Consider the following 18,266-nt stretch of genomic DNA (forward strand, 5'->3'; position numbering starts at 1 on the left):
ATCGGAGATTGCCCCAAAGTTTCCCGTAAATCTTCGGGTATAGGCTAGACGCTTATTTAGCGTATGCTGAAGCATTTCCCCGCTGATTATAAAAGAGCTTCATCTTATTTAGGTCGAAGATATTTTTGAGGTCTGAATCAGACACGATTTTCAATTGTAGTAGCGCTCGAGTTACCGTTTCCGGCCGCGGTCGGACCTGCATTCCATTCCGGCGTTCAATTTGATCTACCAGCGGCAGGGCGAAAGTGGCAATATTGTCAATTGGTAGAAGATGTGATCAAAGTCGCAAGTTCACAAAAATTACCTGGTGGAAGAGAGAGAAAAAAAGAAGGATACCTGTTCTAGTACTACTAGTTGCTAGAATAACTAAACGGCGCTGTTGGTACCAGGTAAGGGTAGTATCTCCCCGAGTCTCCCCGTTGATTATGTGGCTTCCAAGATCTTGGCAACTTGAACTTAAATATATTTAGACTAACTTGAAGGTGGCACCTGCCAGTGCCAGGCGGCGTTCATCAGTTATTGAGCTTAAATTAAAGTTAATTTTCAAACTTCAATATATAATATTTCTTTAGACGGGATCCCTGGAGAGCCCAGCCAGGCACCGACCCCGGGCCTGCAGATGTCCGATTTATTTAATCCAAATATACTAGGTTGATGTGCAGGTGAGAATATTCATGGATATCTCATTTCTTTTAACCAAGACACTTATACCACATCATACAGCATGCTCCGGAATTGGCCAACAGGTAGGTATAATGGACCATACAAAGCCCTTTTGACCCCGTCGAAAGTCGAAAGACGATGAAAATTCCTCTACGGCAAAATTGTAAGCCCTTCCCACCCAAGCGCATGATTTATGACATCTCACCTTTTCTTGGATACGAGCCGTATTCAAAGGGTCCTTGATCGATGCCAGGGCGATGAATAGACAAAATGAAACATAAAACATCGTTACGCAAAATCTCAAGTTTAGCCCGTATTTTGTAAATGAGATACAGGAAAGGATATGATTGATTATCGAATGCGGGGTAAATTTCTGCTAGCCTGAGTAGGTTTAAACGAACATGACACTTGGGTGCGGGGGTTGCTTCCAAAATACCATTTCGGAAGCTTATCATTGCCTTAATTCAGACCAATCGTTTAACTTATTTTCAAGCCAAGGAGTTTCCCCGCTTTAATCTTGTAGGGAAAAGAAGCGGCTAGCGTAAATTTAAGGAGAGCAGACTGAATAGACTGGCATGGACGGGACGCACGATTTAAGCTGCCAGTGCCCTTCTAGTCGGGACTGGCTGCTATACCTCAAATTTGACTAGGAATTTGAGGGATACTTCAACGCCAACTCCTAGTTTCAGCCAATATCCGCCATGGATATCGAGAGCGCGGTATCCGGAGAGAAGGAGAAGGTATTGAATGCCGATGATGCACAGCTACTTGCTATGGGGAAGAAACCGGAATTGCAGCGGGTCTACAACACTTGGACGCGTAAATATCACCTTGTCCTATAAACATGCGACGAAGCTAAACCTCCCAGTCTGTGCCTACCAGGTTATGATATCGGCCAGCTGGTCATGCCTCATTGTTTTATATTCAACCATCTTTGATGTCGGTGGACCGGCTGGTTTGATATGGGCAACGTAGGTCATCGGTATTGCCAAAATTAATATTTTCACCAGAAAGCTAATTTCAGTATCCAGTCTGATCGTATCTATCGGCCAAACACTGCTTATGACTTCATTGGCAGAGTATTGCAGCATTTGGCCGACCGCTGGTGGACAGCAATACTATACCCAAGCTCTTGCAACTGGTAGATTAAGGCCGTTCCTATCATATTTGGTCGGGTGGGCCATTATGGTCGGCGAAATATCGACGGGATCTAGCTGTGCGCTTAATAGCGCTCAGATAATTGCGTCATTTGTTCAAATCGTCCACCCAAATATAGAGTGGAAGGTACGTTGAGAATTTATTGGCATTCTTTTCTTTTCCTTTTTGCAATATTAACCTGATATTTGAAGTCCTGGATGACCTGGTTACTTTATAGTGGACTTCTCATTGGTCCGGTAATCACGAACTTAAACCAAAGGTAAAGCTTTGTCGTATTTCAAGGCTCTTTCGTACTGATTGATTCCATCTTACGACCTGCAAAATCGAATAAGCTGACCGATCTACGGTTTAGGTGGCTTCCGGGCGTTAATTTATTCGGTGCAATTTGGGTTGTTGGCGGTGGAGTCGCATGGGCCATTGTCTTCATCGTGATGGCGCCTAAACATGATGCAAAGATCATTTTCACTGAGTTTCTCAACAATACGGGCTATGAAAATACTGGGTGGGTATTTATAATGTCGTTCTATAATTCTATTTACGGATTGGTTGGTACAGATGGAATGATGCATCTCGTGAGTTATACAAAAAGAAGAATCTATACCTTGAATTGACGTTGACGGGTAACAGGTAGAAGAGATGAAAAATCCAGCCAAAAATGCGCCTGTTAGTTTTAAGTACCCCTGACTACTGAGCGACGCTAATTATCAAATAGCGGAGCATGATCTATTCTATGATTCTTTGTGGAATTATGAGTTGGCTAGCAGCTGTTCTAATGATTTGGACTGCGGGTGACTGGACCACCTACATGCCATGTGAGAACATCACAATATTATTAAAGATGATTGGAACTAATTCTAGCAGCACCGCAGCCGTATATGAGCTGGTGGATTGGTGTCACTGGGTCACTATATGGTGGTGGTCTCTTCTGTGCACTTGTAATGATCGGCATCAACTTCTTCGTCATCGTCGGCACGAACAGTGCCGGGTCAAGAATTGTGTGGAGCATGGCCCGCGACAAGGCATTCCCATATTCCGAATATCTAGCTCGGGTTAACCCGAGGCTCGGTATTCCATTGCGTGCCATTGGATTTGTGGTGGTGGTCGATCTAATTCTTGGTATGTTCACTTCTATTCGTCAATTATCTTCCAAGATGCGATTTTACTTTGACTTGACACTGAGCCTCATGCCATTTAGGTCTTATCGTCCTTGGAAGTGACCTCGCTTTTCAATCCATCATTTCCGGCGGTGGCCTGATGTTGCAGGTTAGCTATTTAGTGCCTGTACTTATTGTATGTATCTCAAATGTTGTGCGACATTTGAAGCCATCAATTAACATTCGGTTGCATAGGTTCTTGTTCGGGGGAGGAAAATTTTACCACCACGTCCTCATTTCGACCTGGGAAAATGGGGCTATGTGATAAACATTTTCAGTGTGGGTTGGTCTTTACTAATCTGTGCAGTATACCTGTGCCCCCTCTACGTACCAGTCACGATCCCCACCATAGATTACATGAACTGGAGTTGCCTGATTGTAGGCGCGACTATTTTGTTTCCAGGACTTTATTGGATTTTTGGCGCGCGATTTCGATATATCAAAGAACAAAACTCGGTTATGGAAGACAATGTTGTTGTCATCGATGGCGTGGTTTTAGGTGGGCTGGAAGCTATCAGAAGGGGTGAAGGGGCTCAGGTTGCTCCTACCAAGGAATGATTGATTGATTCAAGTTCGATTATGGACCGGAAAACAATCCGTCCATATGGGTAATGGAGCAAGTAAGGTCATATTTCTTACCTCACCAAATTATAAACTCTTTGTTAAACTTCGCTTCTTGCCTAAATTTTATCCAGCAATCCGCCCGACCGGATACAATACTAGCTTTGAGCCACCATTCTTTCAGAAACTCAAGCATTCGTGGCCTATCCAAGGGGCAAACCAATTTGATCAGGCTATGAAAGCGAGACTCTACCCACATCTGTCTATCTCTATTCCCCACACACTCGGTTCCGGCAATAAATAGTGGCCAGGGTTGATTCTGGGCAAAAGATAAAGGACTAGAAAGAGATGAAAGGGCCTCGAAAAGACACTCGCAATCACTTTCTATGACTTTTTCATCTCCATACGATGGACCAATTACCCGGTAACCAAATATTATAATGGCGTAGAACCACGCATCAACCACATGTACCACGTCCGCAAGCTTCTCTTTTGGCAGGCTCAAGTTGCTCTTGTCCAGCATGTAAAGTATTTCTTGTCTGATACTTGCGGCCTGAAACTCTAACTCGGAAACACCCATTGGTCTATTCGGATTACCTGCAGAAGCAGCATTTTCGGACCAAGGTGTCAGTAGGATAATTCGGTGCATCAGCTTAACAAATCCAATAAAGGGATCAGTGTTATTATTCAACGGTGGTCTCGCGATTGCCTCGTCCATGTCGATGCTCAACGTGAGACGTGGCCAAATTGTAGCGCAATAGAATTCCGATAATAGGAAATCATTACATGCATCAGGCTCTTGGAGCGAGACTTGCTTTTGGTGATATCCGTATATCAGAGCTTGTGCTGTTCTAAGATGCAGTTTCCATAGCGAATCCAAGGGGAAGTGCATCTCGAGGTGCCAAAGAAGCAATGTCGCTGCAAGCGACTCTCTGAAACGTTGAGAATACCCTTCCATAGTTTCTTCTTTGTAGGAACCACGGGCGAGACTTAGGTGGTGCGTCAAGAGAAACACCGTTTTCTGACGATAGGTCTGCGATATCTCAAAAGACAATCTCTTGTAGGGACTGTCCGACTGAAAGTTGACGTGCAAGTTTGCTGCCGCAAGGGCAAGTACAGCGTAAAGCACGCAAGGCGATCTTACTGCGAGGGGACATATAAATTGCCGCCACGGGTTCTGGGTATTATCTACCCAAACTAGCTGAGATGCAATGGAGTTTTCAAAGTGATGTAACAGGTGAGATCTTGCCATCGGCTTCCGGTACAGTGACGAAGGGTCGCTTGGTTGAAACGGTAAAGAGACCTCATTTTCGCTGCTGACGGATGGTAAAGAATGCCGATGTTTGTTGATAGCCGATTTTTCACCTGAATCATCAAGCATCAGATTTCTATGGCTTATATTCGGCCTTTTCTGTAATTCATCCTGCCGAGGCTTGGAAACGGGTTTCGGTCGCTTCTGGGAGGATCCGAAAATGAACTTGATCCTTCTAGAATACCCTGGGCATTCAAGAGATCTACTCGCACATTTGAGACAAGTAGGAAAGGCCCTGTCGCATTTTATTCGGCGAGATCTGCACTTCTGGCAGTCTTTGAATAATCAATATTAGCATCTTGGACGAGCGGTCAACTCTTCAACCCACCAGGGGACGTTGACAGTACCATTTCCTACAAATTGCAAAACTGACCTTTCTCCGGTGCCGTCATGATTCCGATTTTTTCTACTGTCAATAAGACATTGTTCGATTCGCATGTAACTTGAACTTGAAGGAAATGTTCGCTTGGGAGCGGGGAAGTCGAGGGCCGAAACAAGTCACATCAGAGCGCGTAATTTGCGTACTGCCCAGGAATAAACTTTCGCCTCAACTTTCCATTTTCCCTCATTTTTTCTAAACTCGGCATACGCTTTGAGACAAGTATTACCACTTTACTATCTACGAATACTGTTTCAATTCAAAATATTGAAACATCAATGCCAAGTGCACGAAAATCGAAAATCTGCTGCTGCATACAATAACGATCACAAGTCACATCTCGTCACCAGCAATGGCTGGCATTTCCTCTCGTAGAGATAAAATTTTCACATATCCACAGTTTCTTCATCCTCTACACCAAATAGAACACGCATGGGATCCTGGTATTTATAAAATCCAACACTTGGGGCACTGATTCCATATCCGAGCAGTCTCTGGACCTGGGGCGAAAATCTTTTTGCCATTTCAGGTGGCACAGCAAGCATTTGGTTCTCTGCCGGTCTGTACATTCCCTTGACCATAAACATTCCAATGACTTCTCGAATTTGATCACTTGAAGGCTATTTGTTAGTGGCATGCGTCAAAATGCGATAGTTTCCAGTGAGCATACATTGATTTGTTTGCGCCGCCCCCATGATAAACATTGCCGGTAAATATCAGGACATCCCCAACATCAAGTTCCGCTGGAATTGCTTCTTCTTTCCTTGGAATGCGTTCAGGGCTCCATTTATGAGATCCCGGTATTATTAAAGTTGCACCATTTTCATAGGTAGACTTCGTCACTGCCAGCAAGCAACCCAACATAATATCTTCCGTATGGTCTCTCGGGTGATAATCACTAAAATATGAATATATCAGTAAAGGTCTCGAATTTATTCGCAATTTTCAGAGATGTTCATAAAATCACCTATCATCCTTGTGTAAATCCTGGGCACGCGATCCTGGATGGATTTGGAACCCCACAGTGGAGGAAATTATGGGTTTGGTCGTCCATTTCTCTAGGGATTCCCCATGCCACCCGCAAAAGGTACTGGTGAGGATTGCGTTACAGACATCAATCCACAGTTTATTCGTCGCGTACTCCACGCATGCGTCTGAAATTCCAATCAACCCTGTAGCCCGTCGCGTGGTTTTTGGAAAGAATCCAGAAGGATCGGGGATATCCGCATCGAACACTGGCTTCAGTTCCGCCCGTATCCTATCCGTATGTTCTTTCGGGAAAAGCCCTTTGATAATGACTCCACCGTCGCTTTTCACTACCCCGACAACACTTTCAGTGGTTGTCTCTGTGTCGCTTGCGTTAAGCCTAGTAATTTTTCGAACATTCTTCTGGGCCGTCATGGTTATATCACTTGAATGGAATTATTTGATTATCTTTGAAGTCGGGGATGAAGTTATGTGTTTTGTATCGTGCTATCAGCCTTGGATTTATAGTTCAACTGATGTTACTTCTAACCTTAATTTCTTTGGGTCTACCATCTGTCCAGGCTGCTTCTCAATTTTCTTGCCATCTTGGGAATGTCTAAATTTCAGTGCCACATTATAGAACGAGAATACCAAAGCAATGAGGGGAATCCATACTATTCAATAGAAGTCAAATTGTGTTCTACTCAATGAGGCTTGAATCTCAAATTTCTTTCCTGAAATACCCTAGCAGACCATGATCTACTCCGCATTCACTATGTTGACCCCAAAAGTCACCGGACCGAGCTCCATCGGGTATGATCGAAGATAAGGGTATAGCTTCCTAAATAAATATTGGTTATCATCCTTCCAAGTATGGTTTAGTTCTCTGATTCCTTGCCTCATCGGGAAAGGCGCTATCTGCCCCCGCTTTCTATGCTGAACCTTAAACCCCGACCTTTAAATACATGATTGGTCTTTTCTGATTTGAAAATATGCTCGGTCGGAAGGTGAATACATCGAGGTTAATGCAAAATTACAAGCGTTGAAACGAAGCGGGGCCGAGCAGCACCCAGTCAGTAATCATACCATAGAAAGCCCCGTGCTGTAAGTATTCTAATAACTAGCTCGTCTACTCAAAGTACAAATCCAGCCTCAGTACAAAACACTTGTACAATAGTACTAGTAACGAAGCCGGCTATTCCAAATTGGTGCCCATGTGCATTTACTAACCAGTTGAAGACCATCAAAGTCTGTGACAATTTCCGAAAAATATAGTAGCTTCAAATATAATGTTACCGTGGATCCTAAATAAACTACTCTATAAGTTATTCAAGCCCATTATCATCGTTCCTTCTCATGGAGGCCCTCTGTTCAAAAGGACATTGAGTATAATAGACAGACACTCCAGGGCTGTCAAGTGGAACGTGGTTGTGAGCCATGTCAACCTAAAGACCGTTTTCTCGGTTGATGACATATCTCTTGCGGGTTTAATATCTCAATTCAAATAATGACAATTTTTATTGAATTGGGTCATAATATCTGGCTTTGCGAGGAATGAAACAGAGTATTAAATTTGCCATCAAAGAATTACAGCAGGGTATCACAAAATTTTTGAGTTGGGGAAAAATAGCATGCGAGCTCTATGTATGGGACAGCAAAATCCTATAACTGGTACTAAAGAACTTGGAGACTAACGCGATGATACTCTTCAAAGAGGCCATGTCCACTGTCACGCCTCTCTAAAAATACTAGGGATACCCCGGTCGCATCTTATGCCCTTGAGGCCCTAAGGCCGTAAGGCCGTAAGGCCCCACTTATAGTTACGTCCGTAGCATGAAGTCAGCAATTCCCCATCACATACATACACCAACTGTGTCATCAACAATACTTTTAGTATGTAGCAAGGCGCATCTTATTGACCAATAAACATGTCAATTCTTTTCTCATATTTGGTCCTTTTCTCCATGGCCACAGAACTAGCGCTGAGCTGTCACCTGTGCACACGCTAATGCACTTAGCCTGCGGCTGAGATGACGCTTCTTTGTTCCAAACAATCCCGCGCACATTTATCCCACATCATTACGCCTAGCTCGAGAGGCAGAAAGAGGCGAGCCATATACGCCCGTATAACGGTGTTGTTATTTGCTGTCAACCTTGAAGCGTGCCTCGGGCAGTCAGGCAGCCAACCCGTGCCTTCCCCTTATACACTCCTGCACTTCTGCACTTCTAGATAACTTCCCTCTTCTCTCTTCCATCTGATCACCACTATTATCTTCCCTCTCTTCCATCCCACATCTCCAGTAAGTTCTGGTTCTCACATTCAAAATGAAGGATTTCAGTCCCGAGAACAACCTGCTCCCTCACATCATCGACTATTATGCCCAAGAAGACCCAGACAGAGTCTACGCAGAGTACCCACGGTCGCCCAATACATACGATGATGGCTTTACCCAAGTCACAAACCATTCGTTTGCCAATGTCATTAACGGCATCGCATGGTGGCTCACAAACAATCTTGGTCCCGGCAATGGCGAAACATTGGCCTACATTGGTACCAACGACATTCGGTATCCCGCTCTGGTTATCGGGGCTATCAAAGCAGGATATCGCATATTCCTGGTATCCCCTCGCAATAGCATGCCAGCCTATAAATCTCTCTTCGAAAGTACCAAGTGCACACGAATCCTCACCCAGTCCCCTCGCCTACCTCCCGTCATAACGATCATTGACGGACTCTCAATGCAAGCGATTGCTATTCCAGGCGTCGATGAACTGTTATCGGTCGAACACCCGCATTTCGAATATTCCAAGACCTACCCCGAACATCGAAATGACACTATGGCTATTGTTCACACCTCGGGCTCCACTGGTATTCCGAAGCCCATCATCTGGCCGCTAGAAGTGGCGAACCAACACATTCGAATGTCAAGCTTGCAACCCCCTAGCGGATCGAGTACACTGGCAGAGATGTTCATAGGAAGCAAAATGTTCTTAACTCTCCCACCATTCCATGCGGCTGGGATTGGAATCATGATTTTCCTGGCAGTCCCGTCGAAGCTCACATTTGTGGTTCCAATTTCGGCATCTCTTCCTACAGCTACTTCCTTCTTAGAGGCCGCAAAACATACCGATCTCAAGTCGGCTGTTTTGCCCCCATTTATTCTCAATGACCTGGCCCATAGTGAGGAAATGCTTGAATTCTGCAGTCAGCATTTAGAACTCATACTGTATGGTGGCGGTGATCTCCCCCAGCCAATCGGCGAAAAGATTGCGAAAAAGATCAGGCTAGCCAACATGTACGGGGCCTCGGAGTTCGGGATTGTCAATGTACTGTTCTCTCATTCCAATCGTGATCATACCACAGATTGGAAATACATCTCACCCCACCCAAACTTGGGCGGGGAGTTTCGCCATGTGATGGATGATAAGTACGAACTGGTACTCGTGCGAAGTGAGGAGCGTGAAAAGCACCAGATGCCATTTAGCATCTTTCCAGAACTAACGGAATACCCAACACGAGATCTTTTCATGCGTCACCCAGATCCGACCAAATCCGACCTCTGGCGCTGGTGTGCCCGTCGCGACGACGTGATCGTTTTCCTCAACGGAGAAAAAACCAACCCGGTCTCAATGGAGCAACACATAACCGCGTCAAACAAAAATGTCATAGGTGTGTTGGTCGCGGGTGCTCAACGCTTCCAGGCCTCTCTCATAGTCGAGTACGGTGATAAGGCGCTGGATCCGAGTGAGCGGGCGAAAATCATCGAGGAACTCTGGTCCTCCATTCAAGAGGCCAATGCTGTTTGCCCTACACATGCGCAAATTTCTAGAAGTCATATTCTATTCACAGTCCCGGAGAAACCAATGTCTCGTGCCGGGAAAGGAACAATTCAACGCACTGCTACTCTGGCTTTGTACGAATCCGAATTGGAAGCGCTGTATGCTGATGCAGATTCATTGGTGGCGGTGCCTTCGGGCTTGGATGTTTTTTTCCGTGACAACGTTGGTCATAATGTTCACAGAATAGCTGACAGTATCCGTTCACTCCTGCGTTCTTTGTTTGGATGGCATGAGGATCAACTGAGCGACACGACTAACTTTTTTCATCTTGGGTTCGACTCCCTTATGACTATGACGGCGGCTCGCTGCTTCGCAAGTGGTTTCCGACTTTCGAACTTCACGCCGAATCTAATTTATCTGAATCCCACAGTCATTACTCTCGCTGAGGCGACTTCTCAGTTGATGCAGAATAATGAGAGATCGGAAGAACTTGCTAACGCAGAACGACTGCGAGAAAGACAAGCGTTGTTGAAGAAAATGATCAATCTTATTGAGCCGAAAACAAATCCCAAGGCTCCTCAGTTACAGACTGTTCTGCTTACTGGTTCAACCGGGACGCTCGGCGCCTACCTCCTTGATGCGCTTCTAAAGGATCCGGCTGTCAGCCACGTTCATTGTCTCAACCGAAGAGAAGACAGCCAATCTGTGCAACAGGAGAAGAGTACTTTCTACAATCTCAACTCTTCGTTCGACTCCGACCGAGTCAGCTTTTGGCAGGTTGATTTATCCCGAAATAACCTCGGATTGGACACCGGAACCTTCACCAAACTACAGAACACAGTGACAACCTTTGTCCACAATGCCTGGAACGTCAACTTCAATCTGTCACTCGCGTCATTCGAGCCTGATTTGCTGGGTGTTGTAAATTTGATCAATTTCGCAGCGTCCTCCAAAAATGCGCCAAATCTCTTCTTCATCTCTTCCGTGGGCTCCGTCCTTGGGGATCCTGGTGCCACGCCGGAGGCGCTTGTGACGACTGCCCACCCATCTGTGAACGGATATGGAAACAGCAAATACATAGCTGAGCATATGATATCTCATGCCGCAAAGCAACGCACCATGAGAGCATCGATCGCTCGCGTTGGCCAAATTGCCGGAGCCGCGAATGAACCAGGACTCTGGAACAAAAACGAATGGTTCCCCAGTCTAGTCATGAGCTCTCAGCAGGTTAATGCCATACCGAAGGATCTCGGTGCTCTTGGTAGGATTGATTGGGTACCTATTGACCTCCTGGCGGATGTACTCGTTGATCTGGCGCTCAATGAACCTTCGACCCCAGGCTCAGTGGAATTTTTCCACCCATTGAACGTCAACCCAACTACCTGGGAAGAGATCGCCCCCATCGTCTCAGGTGTCCTCGTTGATCTTGCGCTCAATGAATCTTCGGACCCAGGCTCAGAGGAATTTTCCTACCCATCGAAAGTTCTCCCAATGACTTGTGGAAACTTCGACCCCATTGTCCCGGAGCCCCAAAATTTGCCAAGCGGGGAGTCTTTTGAGACCATTCCTCTTTCCGATTGGATAAAGCGCGTACGAATGAATATGGAAGCTGCTTGTCGTGGAGACGGAGCTTCGGACGAAATGTTACGAAAGAATTTGGAGAAGAACCCCGCGGCGAAGCTCTTGGACTTTTTCGAGGCACTCGTTTTGACCCGTTGGCCCATTGCGCTTGATAATAGCAATACTGCTCTCAAGAGCCACAAGCTTCGTACAATAGATGGTATCAAGGAAGAATGGATTCGCAAATGGATCAGAGAATGGATGGTGTAAGCCGCTGAGCTAGTTTTCTAGTCCACTTGCTTCTTTCATTAATCGTTATCTTTCTGGCTTTTCAATTTTATCCCTATTTCTTTCCTTCGGAACGTAGATCAAGAGGAAGTCGATAACTATTCTATTAGTCTACCGAAGAATGAAACGCTCTCCTCTGCGCATGAAAGTAATGAGATGCGGGTACATCCTGGACCAAGATTTGGATCCGATGGTCAGGTATCTGAATAGTATTCTGTGACTCAACTTTCTCAGATTCAGTACATATCACTCCAATCAATGAGGCTATTTTTCACGTTACATCTACTTCTCACGATAACTGAAAAATTCAATCTCAAACCTTAAGCTTGTTCCTATGACGAGTCCCTGTCGGACCCGAAAGATCCCGAGGGGTAATCGATGCAACCATCGCTGGTAAGCGGTTACTCGACACAGTCATGAGACTAATAATAGATTCCACAGGATCATGACAGGCCCGATGTTGCATTTGCCACCGAAATAAGGTTTGGTCGAGATATCATGACTTAGTCCCGACAGAACGGGTAACGGAAAATACAACCGCGGCGACATAAGCTTGTCGAACGGTTGTCAATTTTCGCATGATAGAATCCAGTTTGGAGGAATACGAGGCATTTAGGCGGCGAACTTTTTGTGATGAACATTATATTAGGTTTGATATAAACCGATCTAAAACAACTGTCCGGAACGCCTGCCTTGGCGATCTTCTGCTAGAAACATCTGAACTAGTACATCCGAGTGTCCTGATACAACCACTTCAGGGACAGCAGCCATGAAGTGATTGTCAGAAACACTCAATTGAACAAATAAAGAGAACAGTCGAAGGGCCAGGGACAAAAAAATTCAAACCCATTAAAAAACAAAAGTATTAAAGGCGATCTGCTTATGCGAGCAGAGCCAGGCCGTAGGCAACGGAGCCCAGAGCAGCACCGGCCATGGGGACAGAGACCTTAGCACCGGGGTTGGAGGGAGTGAAACCGGTGGAGCTGGGGGAGGCAGGGGTGTTGCCAGCGCCGGAGGAGCCAGCGCCAGAGCCAGCGCCAGAGCCAGCGCCGGAGCCGGAGCCGGAGCCACCGCCGACACCAGAGCCACCGCCGACACCACCGCCGCCGACAACGTTGCCAGAGCTGGTGGGCTTGGTGGCGGGGACGGTGGAGGAGGGACAGACACCACCGGGGCAGGGAGCGGTGGAGGTGACAATGACGGTGCTGTTGTTGCCGGGGTGGCCACCGCCAGTCTGGATGGGGTGGGTACCAGTCTGGACACCGGTAACGTGGGCAGACATGGAGCTCTCCTTCTTGTTGACGGGAGGCTCAACCTGCTTGCGGGAAGTGGCCTGGACGCCAGCGGCGATAGCCAGGATGACAACGGGGGCGGAGAAGTGCATTTTGGTAGATTGAGTTGAAGCGATTGAATCAAGAAGAGAACTTGTCTGAACGAGTGATAAGGCTGAACGAGATAGTCAGTATCGAGACAGGTATTGCAATTTTGAGATATTGGAAAGCTTACCTAGGATGATATGCGATGGGAGATCTGAAGAGTGGAACAAACCAAGCTTTGGGGGGACCAGGAGGCCATTCTTATAGATATTGGGGACATCCAAATGCGGCCTGTTGGAATAGTCAAAAAAATTGATGATGACATGCAACAGCGGCGAAGAGAGAAATTTTTCTGCTGTTCCTTTCCATGATTTCCTGTGCCTCTCTGCCCTTGACTCGAGCCTTAGGACGAGTGTGGAACAGGACGAAACTGGGATGTTGGGGTTTCCGCATCCGGGGGTGGGGAGCTCGATGTCACTCTGGAGTGGAGCACAGAGAAGCCTGTTCGGCCGCAGATCCAAGCGCACCTCCAGAACGATGGTTCGACCGAAATCCGAGTTCATCGCGCGTTTTCGCCGCCAGCGACGATATGTCACGTGATGCATGTTCCCAAACAGGAAATTCGAGGTCGCATGCGGAAGGGCGTGAAGATCCTCGTACATCGCCAGGTGTGCGAGGGTACGGCGCCAATGGGGGATTCCTGATCGATCGTCGGTCGCTGGCTTGAACAATGGCATTTTTCCCGACTGTAGAATCCGTTGTCTATAGATCTGTTCTCGGAGGCGCCACTGACGGTGGTTCTCGAGATAGGGATCACGCAAGAATGCATGATCTCCCTGGCACGATTGGCGGGTATTATTCATCCAGATGAGCGCAGTGCCCAATTCCCCCAGTAGGACTCGGAGTATTGACTGAAGAAGGGAGAAAAAATTCAGTGGGATCCTCCTCAATATGAACTTGGAGTCATCACAGATATACTATAGAATGTACAGCAGAGGCAGTTAGGCATCAAGATCGGATGATTGTCCTGCAGTAATTTCCGCCCAGGTAATTTGATCAGGGCTGTCATTAGAGCCTAAGAAGCTTGTTTCTCTAGGTAAGAGCTCAGGAAATATGGAATCGAGACTCGAGTGATCAAGATTTCTGCCTCGATGCCTCCGTATACAGCAGGCCATTGGAGGCTTACTGGAGGTTTATTGGGCGTATCGTCCTCCGCGGACGCATCTCAGCTCAGTTTGGCACTGGGTGAATCTTGCGGCAGAGAGCCACCGCATGCGTCAATAACTGCCCGCAGAAATCCTTTGCATCGTGGGAAAGAAGCAATGCCAAGGAGGAGTGACAGCTACAGGGTTGCTCGCGCGTCGCGCAGGAATGTTGAGGCGTCGACCCCAGATTGAGGATCGTCGCTCATCCCGACAAATGCGTGAAAGCAAAACGAGGACGGAAGTTTTTTCCCGTTTCAGGGAACAGACCTATACAGGTTGACCCTTCTGTTTCCAGATACTCGCGGATCGAGTATCGCTCGTTGGGGGTTGCTTGCGAGCGTGAGCTGGAGGTAGCTTCCTTGACCACGGCAGATTGACAGATCAACAACTGTTGAAAACCGGAATTCTTAGACTATTCAGGGGTCGAATCAGCTTCAATCACTCAATATCTTGTCTTGTAGCGTCAAGGCGTATAGGCTCGTAATTGCACATGGCACATGGTTGGTTAAGTGCTGAGTAGACCATAGCAGTACCTGCTATTCGTATCCCAAAAAAGAAAAGTTCCAAGAAATCTGCAAGATAATTCGGGTCAAATTGAGTTGACAATGCCCAAGGTTGAGAGTGAAAGCGAGGTAACTACTAGTCATCCTTAGTAGGTTGATGTAAGTTGAAGTTGATGTTGAAGTTGAGTCTTGGCGGGTCTTGGGAGTTTGGGAGTTTGGGAGTTTTGGGAGTTTCCCCGGCCGCCCGCGCCGATCTTCCTTTTTTGCTGTCGCGGCTTCGGCTTCACTTTGCTTCTTCAACTTCATCACCCTTGAGATCACGGCAAGCCATGCCAAAACCCGACACCGCCCTACTCTCTCCATCCCATTATGACAACGATGCCGCATCCCTGCGGTCGCCGTCGGAGCAGGACTCCGACTCCGAGGATGACGAATTCCTCCGCCATCCCCGCAGCACCCTCGAACTAAGCAGTCACGATCGCGCTGTCCTCGAAGATGAAGATGAGTTAGAAAAGCTCTTGACACGTCGAGGTCCCGCCCATGGGATACGGAGGATGTTCAGTCCCGGTCCCAGTGGGGACAGCGTGCGGATTGGGAGGAGAGAGCGACGACGGGCTCGCAAAGAGGCCCGTCTATCGCGTCGGGAGAGAGTCAGCGAGGAGGGTGAACTGATGTATGAAATGGAAGAGGGAATTGGAGATGATACAGACTCCCTAACCAGTGGATCCTCGTGGGATCTGGACAAAAAGGAGGACCCTCTATATCAACCGGTAAATAAATATCCAGCACAAACACACCCTTGTTCCCTCTCGTCTTTCTCGCCCTTCACTTGAGCTAACATCAGCTCTACCTATCCAGCCATCGCGTCCACATTGGCTCAAACTTGCATTAGCCTCTGCCATCATACTCATTCTCTTCTTCATTCTTCTTCTCGGCGCATACAAAGCTTCAAGCGGCTTCCGAGCTTCACACCCACATCGAAACCCGCCATCCCTGGTCTCCAACGGCACTGCTCTATTCGCGCCCACAACCATTCTAGTCTCCCTAGACGGATTCCGAGCAGACTTCCTCGACCGCGGCATTACCCCATCTCTCAACGCGCTCGTTGCCGCCGGCGTTTCCCCGCAATACATGAACCCCAGCTTCCCCAGTGTCACCTTCCCGAATCACTTCACACTGGTCACCGGCTTATATCCCGAGAGTCATGGAATTGTGGGCAATACTTTTTGGGACCCGGAGCTCGAGGAGGAATTTTACTACACCCACTCGGCGGTCAGCATGCTGCCCAAATGGTGGAATGCAGAGCCGCTGTGGGAGACGGCCGAGAAGCAGGGAGCCAGAACTGCTATCCACATGTGGCCTGGCTCCGAGGCTCATATTGGAAGTGAAGAGCCCACTTACGTGGATAAATTCAATAGCACGGAAGCTTTATCGCGCAAGGTGAATCGGGTCCTGGAGCTCTTGGATCTCCCGGGCGCCGAGACCTCCCATCTCAACCCGGAACGACCTCAATTCATTGCGGCCTATGTCCCCGACGTCGACAGAGATGGTCACAAATTTGGACCTAACAGCACCGAAATCCGAGCCACAATTTCCCATGCGGATACAATGATCGGCGGCTTAATGGCTGGTCTAGAAAGTCGCAATCTCACAGACGTGGTCAATATTGTTGTCGTTTCAGATCATGGTATGGCCACCACGTCTACCGAGCGATTGGTCCAGTTGGAAGATCTTGTCGATCTGGATCTCGTCGAGCGCCTTGATGGGTGGCCATCGCGCGGTATACGCCCCAAGCGAGCAGAGGACCTACCGACTCTGCAAAAGCAGCTCGAGGAAGCCGCACCAAAGTATGCGCATGCTGTGGAGATTTACACCCATGAGACGATGCCGGAGCGTTACCACTTTACTCACAACGCTCGAATCGCACCTCTATGGGTGATCCCCAAGACCGGTTGGGCGATCGTTGAACGGCCGGAGTTTGATGCGAAGAAGGCCCTGGAAAAGGGTGACGTGTACCACCCCAATGGTATTCACGGCTATGATCACCAGCACCCATTAATGCGAGCCATCTTCATCGCACGCGGTCCAGCCTTCCCGCATCGGCCTAATAGCCGCGTTGAGCCTTTTCGTGAGTCCCTCGCCCATTTATCTTTGTCAAAAGAAAACATGAAAATTAACCTATTCCAGAAAATATCGAAGTGTACAACATCATGTGTGATTCGCTAGGCATCAAACCCATGCCGAATAACGGCACCCTCCGTCTACCGCTGAAGCCAGTCGGTCTCCATTCCGACGATGATGCACCGACCATCGAAACCCCATCTGACCCACCCGAGCCCGAAGTGACCAACACCACCAGCAGCAGCAACAACACCAATCCGACCGCAACAACCGCCGAGACTCCCGAACCGACGAGCGCAGCTTCTGACGCGCCGCCAACTTCCAATCCACAGAGCGAAGACGAGAAAGCGCCAACGTGGTGGGGGACGTTGTGGCATAAGTTCGGCAACAAGTTCAGCGATTTTAAGGAGTGGTCGAAGGAGTTGTTTGATGCTGAGCACGACAATCACCCGGATGGAGAGTCGGAGTCGAAGCCAGAGTCATGAGGGAATGGGGTGGGGTTGGGCTGGATGTTAGCATTTTGCATTTGCATTTTGATTGAAGTTGCTCTGGTTGAGCTGCTATTTCTGAGAGATACCCATGTTTATAATACATAATATATACTAAAGTGCCAGTACACTAACTACTGCATACACCTTGAAGATTTTCCAACGTTGAGGTGTTCAAGTTCCAGATTCAGTTGCCGGTTGCGGGTTTCTAAGACCCCCCTTGATACATGCCCGCCCACCTACAGGTACCTACTCCGACTGAGTCCCCAGGGCTATAGCCAGTAAATTTGTAAATACTACCAGTACGGTATTTAGCAAAATAGGTAGTAGTAGTACCGCGGCCGTTGGCTGTGCCCAGGTGGGCAAGTTGAAGATATATACTTCTACTAGAGTCCACGGGTGGTAGTATCTTTCGGAACTCACCTTGACACCAGACATCTACCTTGGCAGGTGCACAGGTGGTCATTACTTAGGGAAATATACTACACTTAATATGATGAAATTGACCATTGAAGCAGATCTTGTTGATTATACCTTGGTATCAATCAGGTGCTGGTATTATGCTTTCCAGTAACTTTGCTGATTCTGATTCAAGATCTTATAGCCAAAAATGAGTGTTCAGATATCAACCACCCCCAAGTGGTCGAGCAGTAACTCGACTATTTCATCTTCCTTGGTCTAGTGGTCATGATTTCCGCTTGTCATTAACACCGATAAGCGCGGGAGACCGGGGTTCGATTCCCCGAGGGAGAGTTTCTTTTTACTTCCAGTATTTACGTCTTTTTGCTTTTCTCCTTTCTCCTTTCTCTTTT

The 18,266-nt window shown here is 47.5% G+C and overlaps 6 protein-coding genes across 6 annotated transcripts; 3 read left to right on the top strand and 3 right to left on the bottom strand.

Moving 5' to 3' along the window:
• Positions 1 to 1,364: 1,364 nt before the first annotated feature.
• Positions 1,365 to 3,533, top strand: N7481_000196 (uncharacterized protein; the record flags this gene model as incomplete). The annotated part of the gene is made up of 9 exons (XM_057259415.1): positions 1,365 to 1,482; positions 1,532 to 1,634; positions 2,174 to 2,393; positions 2,449 to 2,484; positions 2,534 to 2,633; positions 2,683 to 2,937; positions 3,017 to 3,111; positions 3,171 to 3,258; positions 3,379 to 3,533. The coding sequence occupies 9 exons, from the start codon at positions 1,365 to 1,367 to the stop codon at positions 3,531 to 3,533; spliced, it is 1,170 nt and encodes a 389-aa protein (XP_057127247.1).
• A 2,080-nt stretch (positions 3,534 to 5,613) lies between these two features.
• N7481_000197 (phytanoyl-CoA dioxygenase family protein) lies at positions 5,614 to 6,628 on the bottom strand (the record flags this gene model as incomplete). Its single annotated transcript, XM_057259416.1, has 3 exons — positions 5,614 to 5,839; positions 5,898 to 6,125; positions 6,195 to 6,628. The coding sequence occupies 3 exons, from the start codon at positions 6,626 to 6,628 to the stop codon at positions 5,614 to 5,616; spliced, it is 888 nt and encodes a 295-aa protein (XP_057127248.1).
• Positions 6,629 to 8,518: 1,890 nt separating this feature from the next.
• On the top strand, positions 8,519 to 11,803 carry N7481_000198 (non-ribosomal peptide synthetase; the record flags this gene model as incomplete). The annotated part of the gene is made up of 1 exon (XM_057259417.1): positions 8,519 to 11,803. The coding sequence occupies one exon, from the start codon at positions 8,519 to 8,521 to the stop codon at positions 11,801 to 11,803; it is 3,285 nt and encodes a 1,094-aa protein (XP_057127249.1).
• Positions 11,804 to 12,701: 898 nt separating this feature from the next.
• N7481_000199 (uncharacterized protein) lies at positions 12,702 to 13,205 on the bottom strand (the record flags this gene model as incomplete). The annotated part of the gene is made up of 1 exon (XM_057259418.1): positions 12,702 to 13,205. The coding sequence occupies one exon, from the start codon at positions 13,203 to 13,205 to the stop codon at positions 12,702 to 12,704; it is 504 nt and encodes a 167-aa protein (XP_057127250.1).
• Positions 13,206 to 13,280: 75 nt separating this feature from the next.
• On the bottom strand, positions 13,281 to 13,874 carry N7481_000200 (uncharacterized protein; the record flags this gene model as incomplete). The annotated part of the gene is made up of 1 exon (XM_057259419.1): positions 13,281 to 13,874. The coding sequence occupies one exon, from the start codon at positions 13,872 to 13,874 to the stop codon at positions 13,281 to 13,283; it is 594 nt and encodes a 197-aa protein (XP_057127251.1).
• Positions 13,875 to 15,174: 1,300 nt separating this feature from the next.
• On the top strand, positions 15,175 to 17,451 carry N7481_000201 (alkaline phosphatase family protein; the record flags this gene model as incomplete). The annotated part of the gene is made up of 3 exons (XM_057259420.1): positions 15,175 to 15,615; positions 15,704 to 16,973; positions 17,033 to 17,451. 3 exons carry the CDS (start codon positions 15,175 to 15,177, stop codon positions 17,449 to 17,451), a joined length of 2,130 nt encoding a protein of 709 aa, XP_057127252.1.
• Positions 17,452 to 18,266: the final 815 nt, after the last annotated feature.

Source organism: Penicillium waksmanii (genome assembly GCF_028829765.1).
Source record: "Penicillium waksmanii strain IBT 27052 chromosome Unknown utg000001l:1.0-4852451.0:1.0-4856178.0, whole genome shotgun sequence".
In the NCBI taxonomy this organism is placed as follows: domain Eukaryota; kingdom Fungi; phylum Ascomycota; class Eurotiomycetes; order Eurotiales; family Aspergillaceae; genus Penicillium; species Penicillium waksmanii.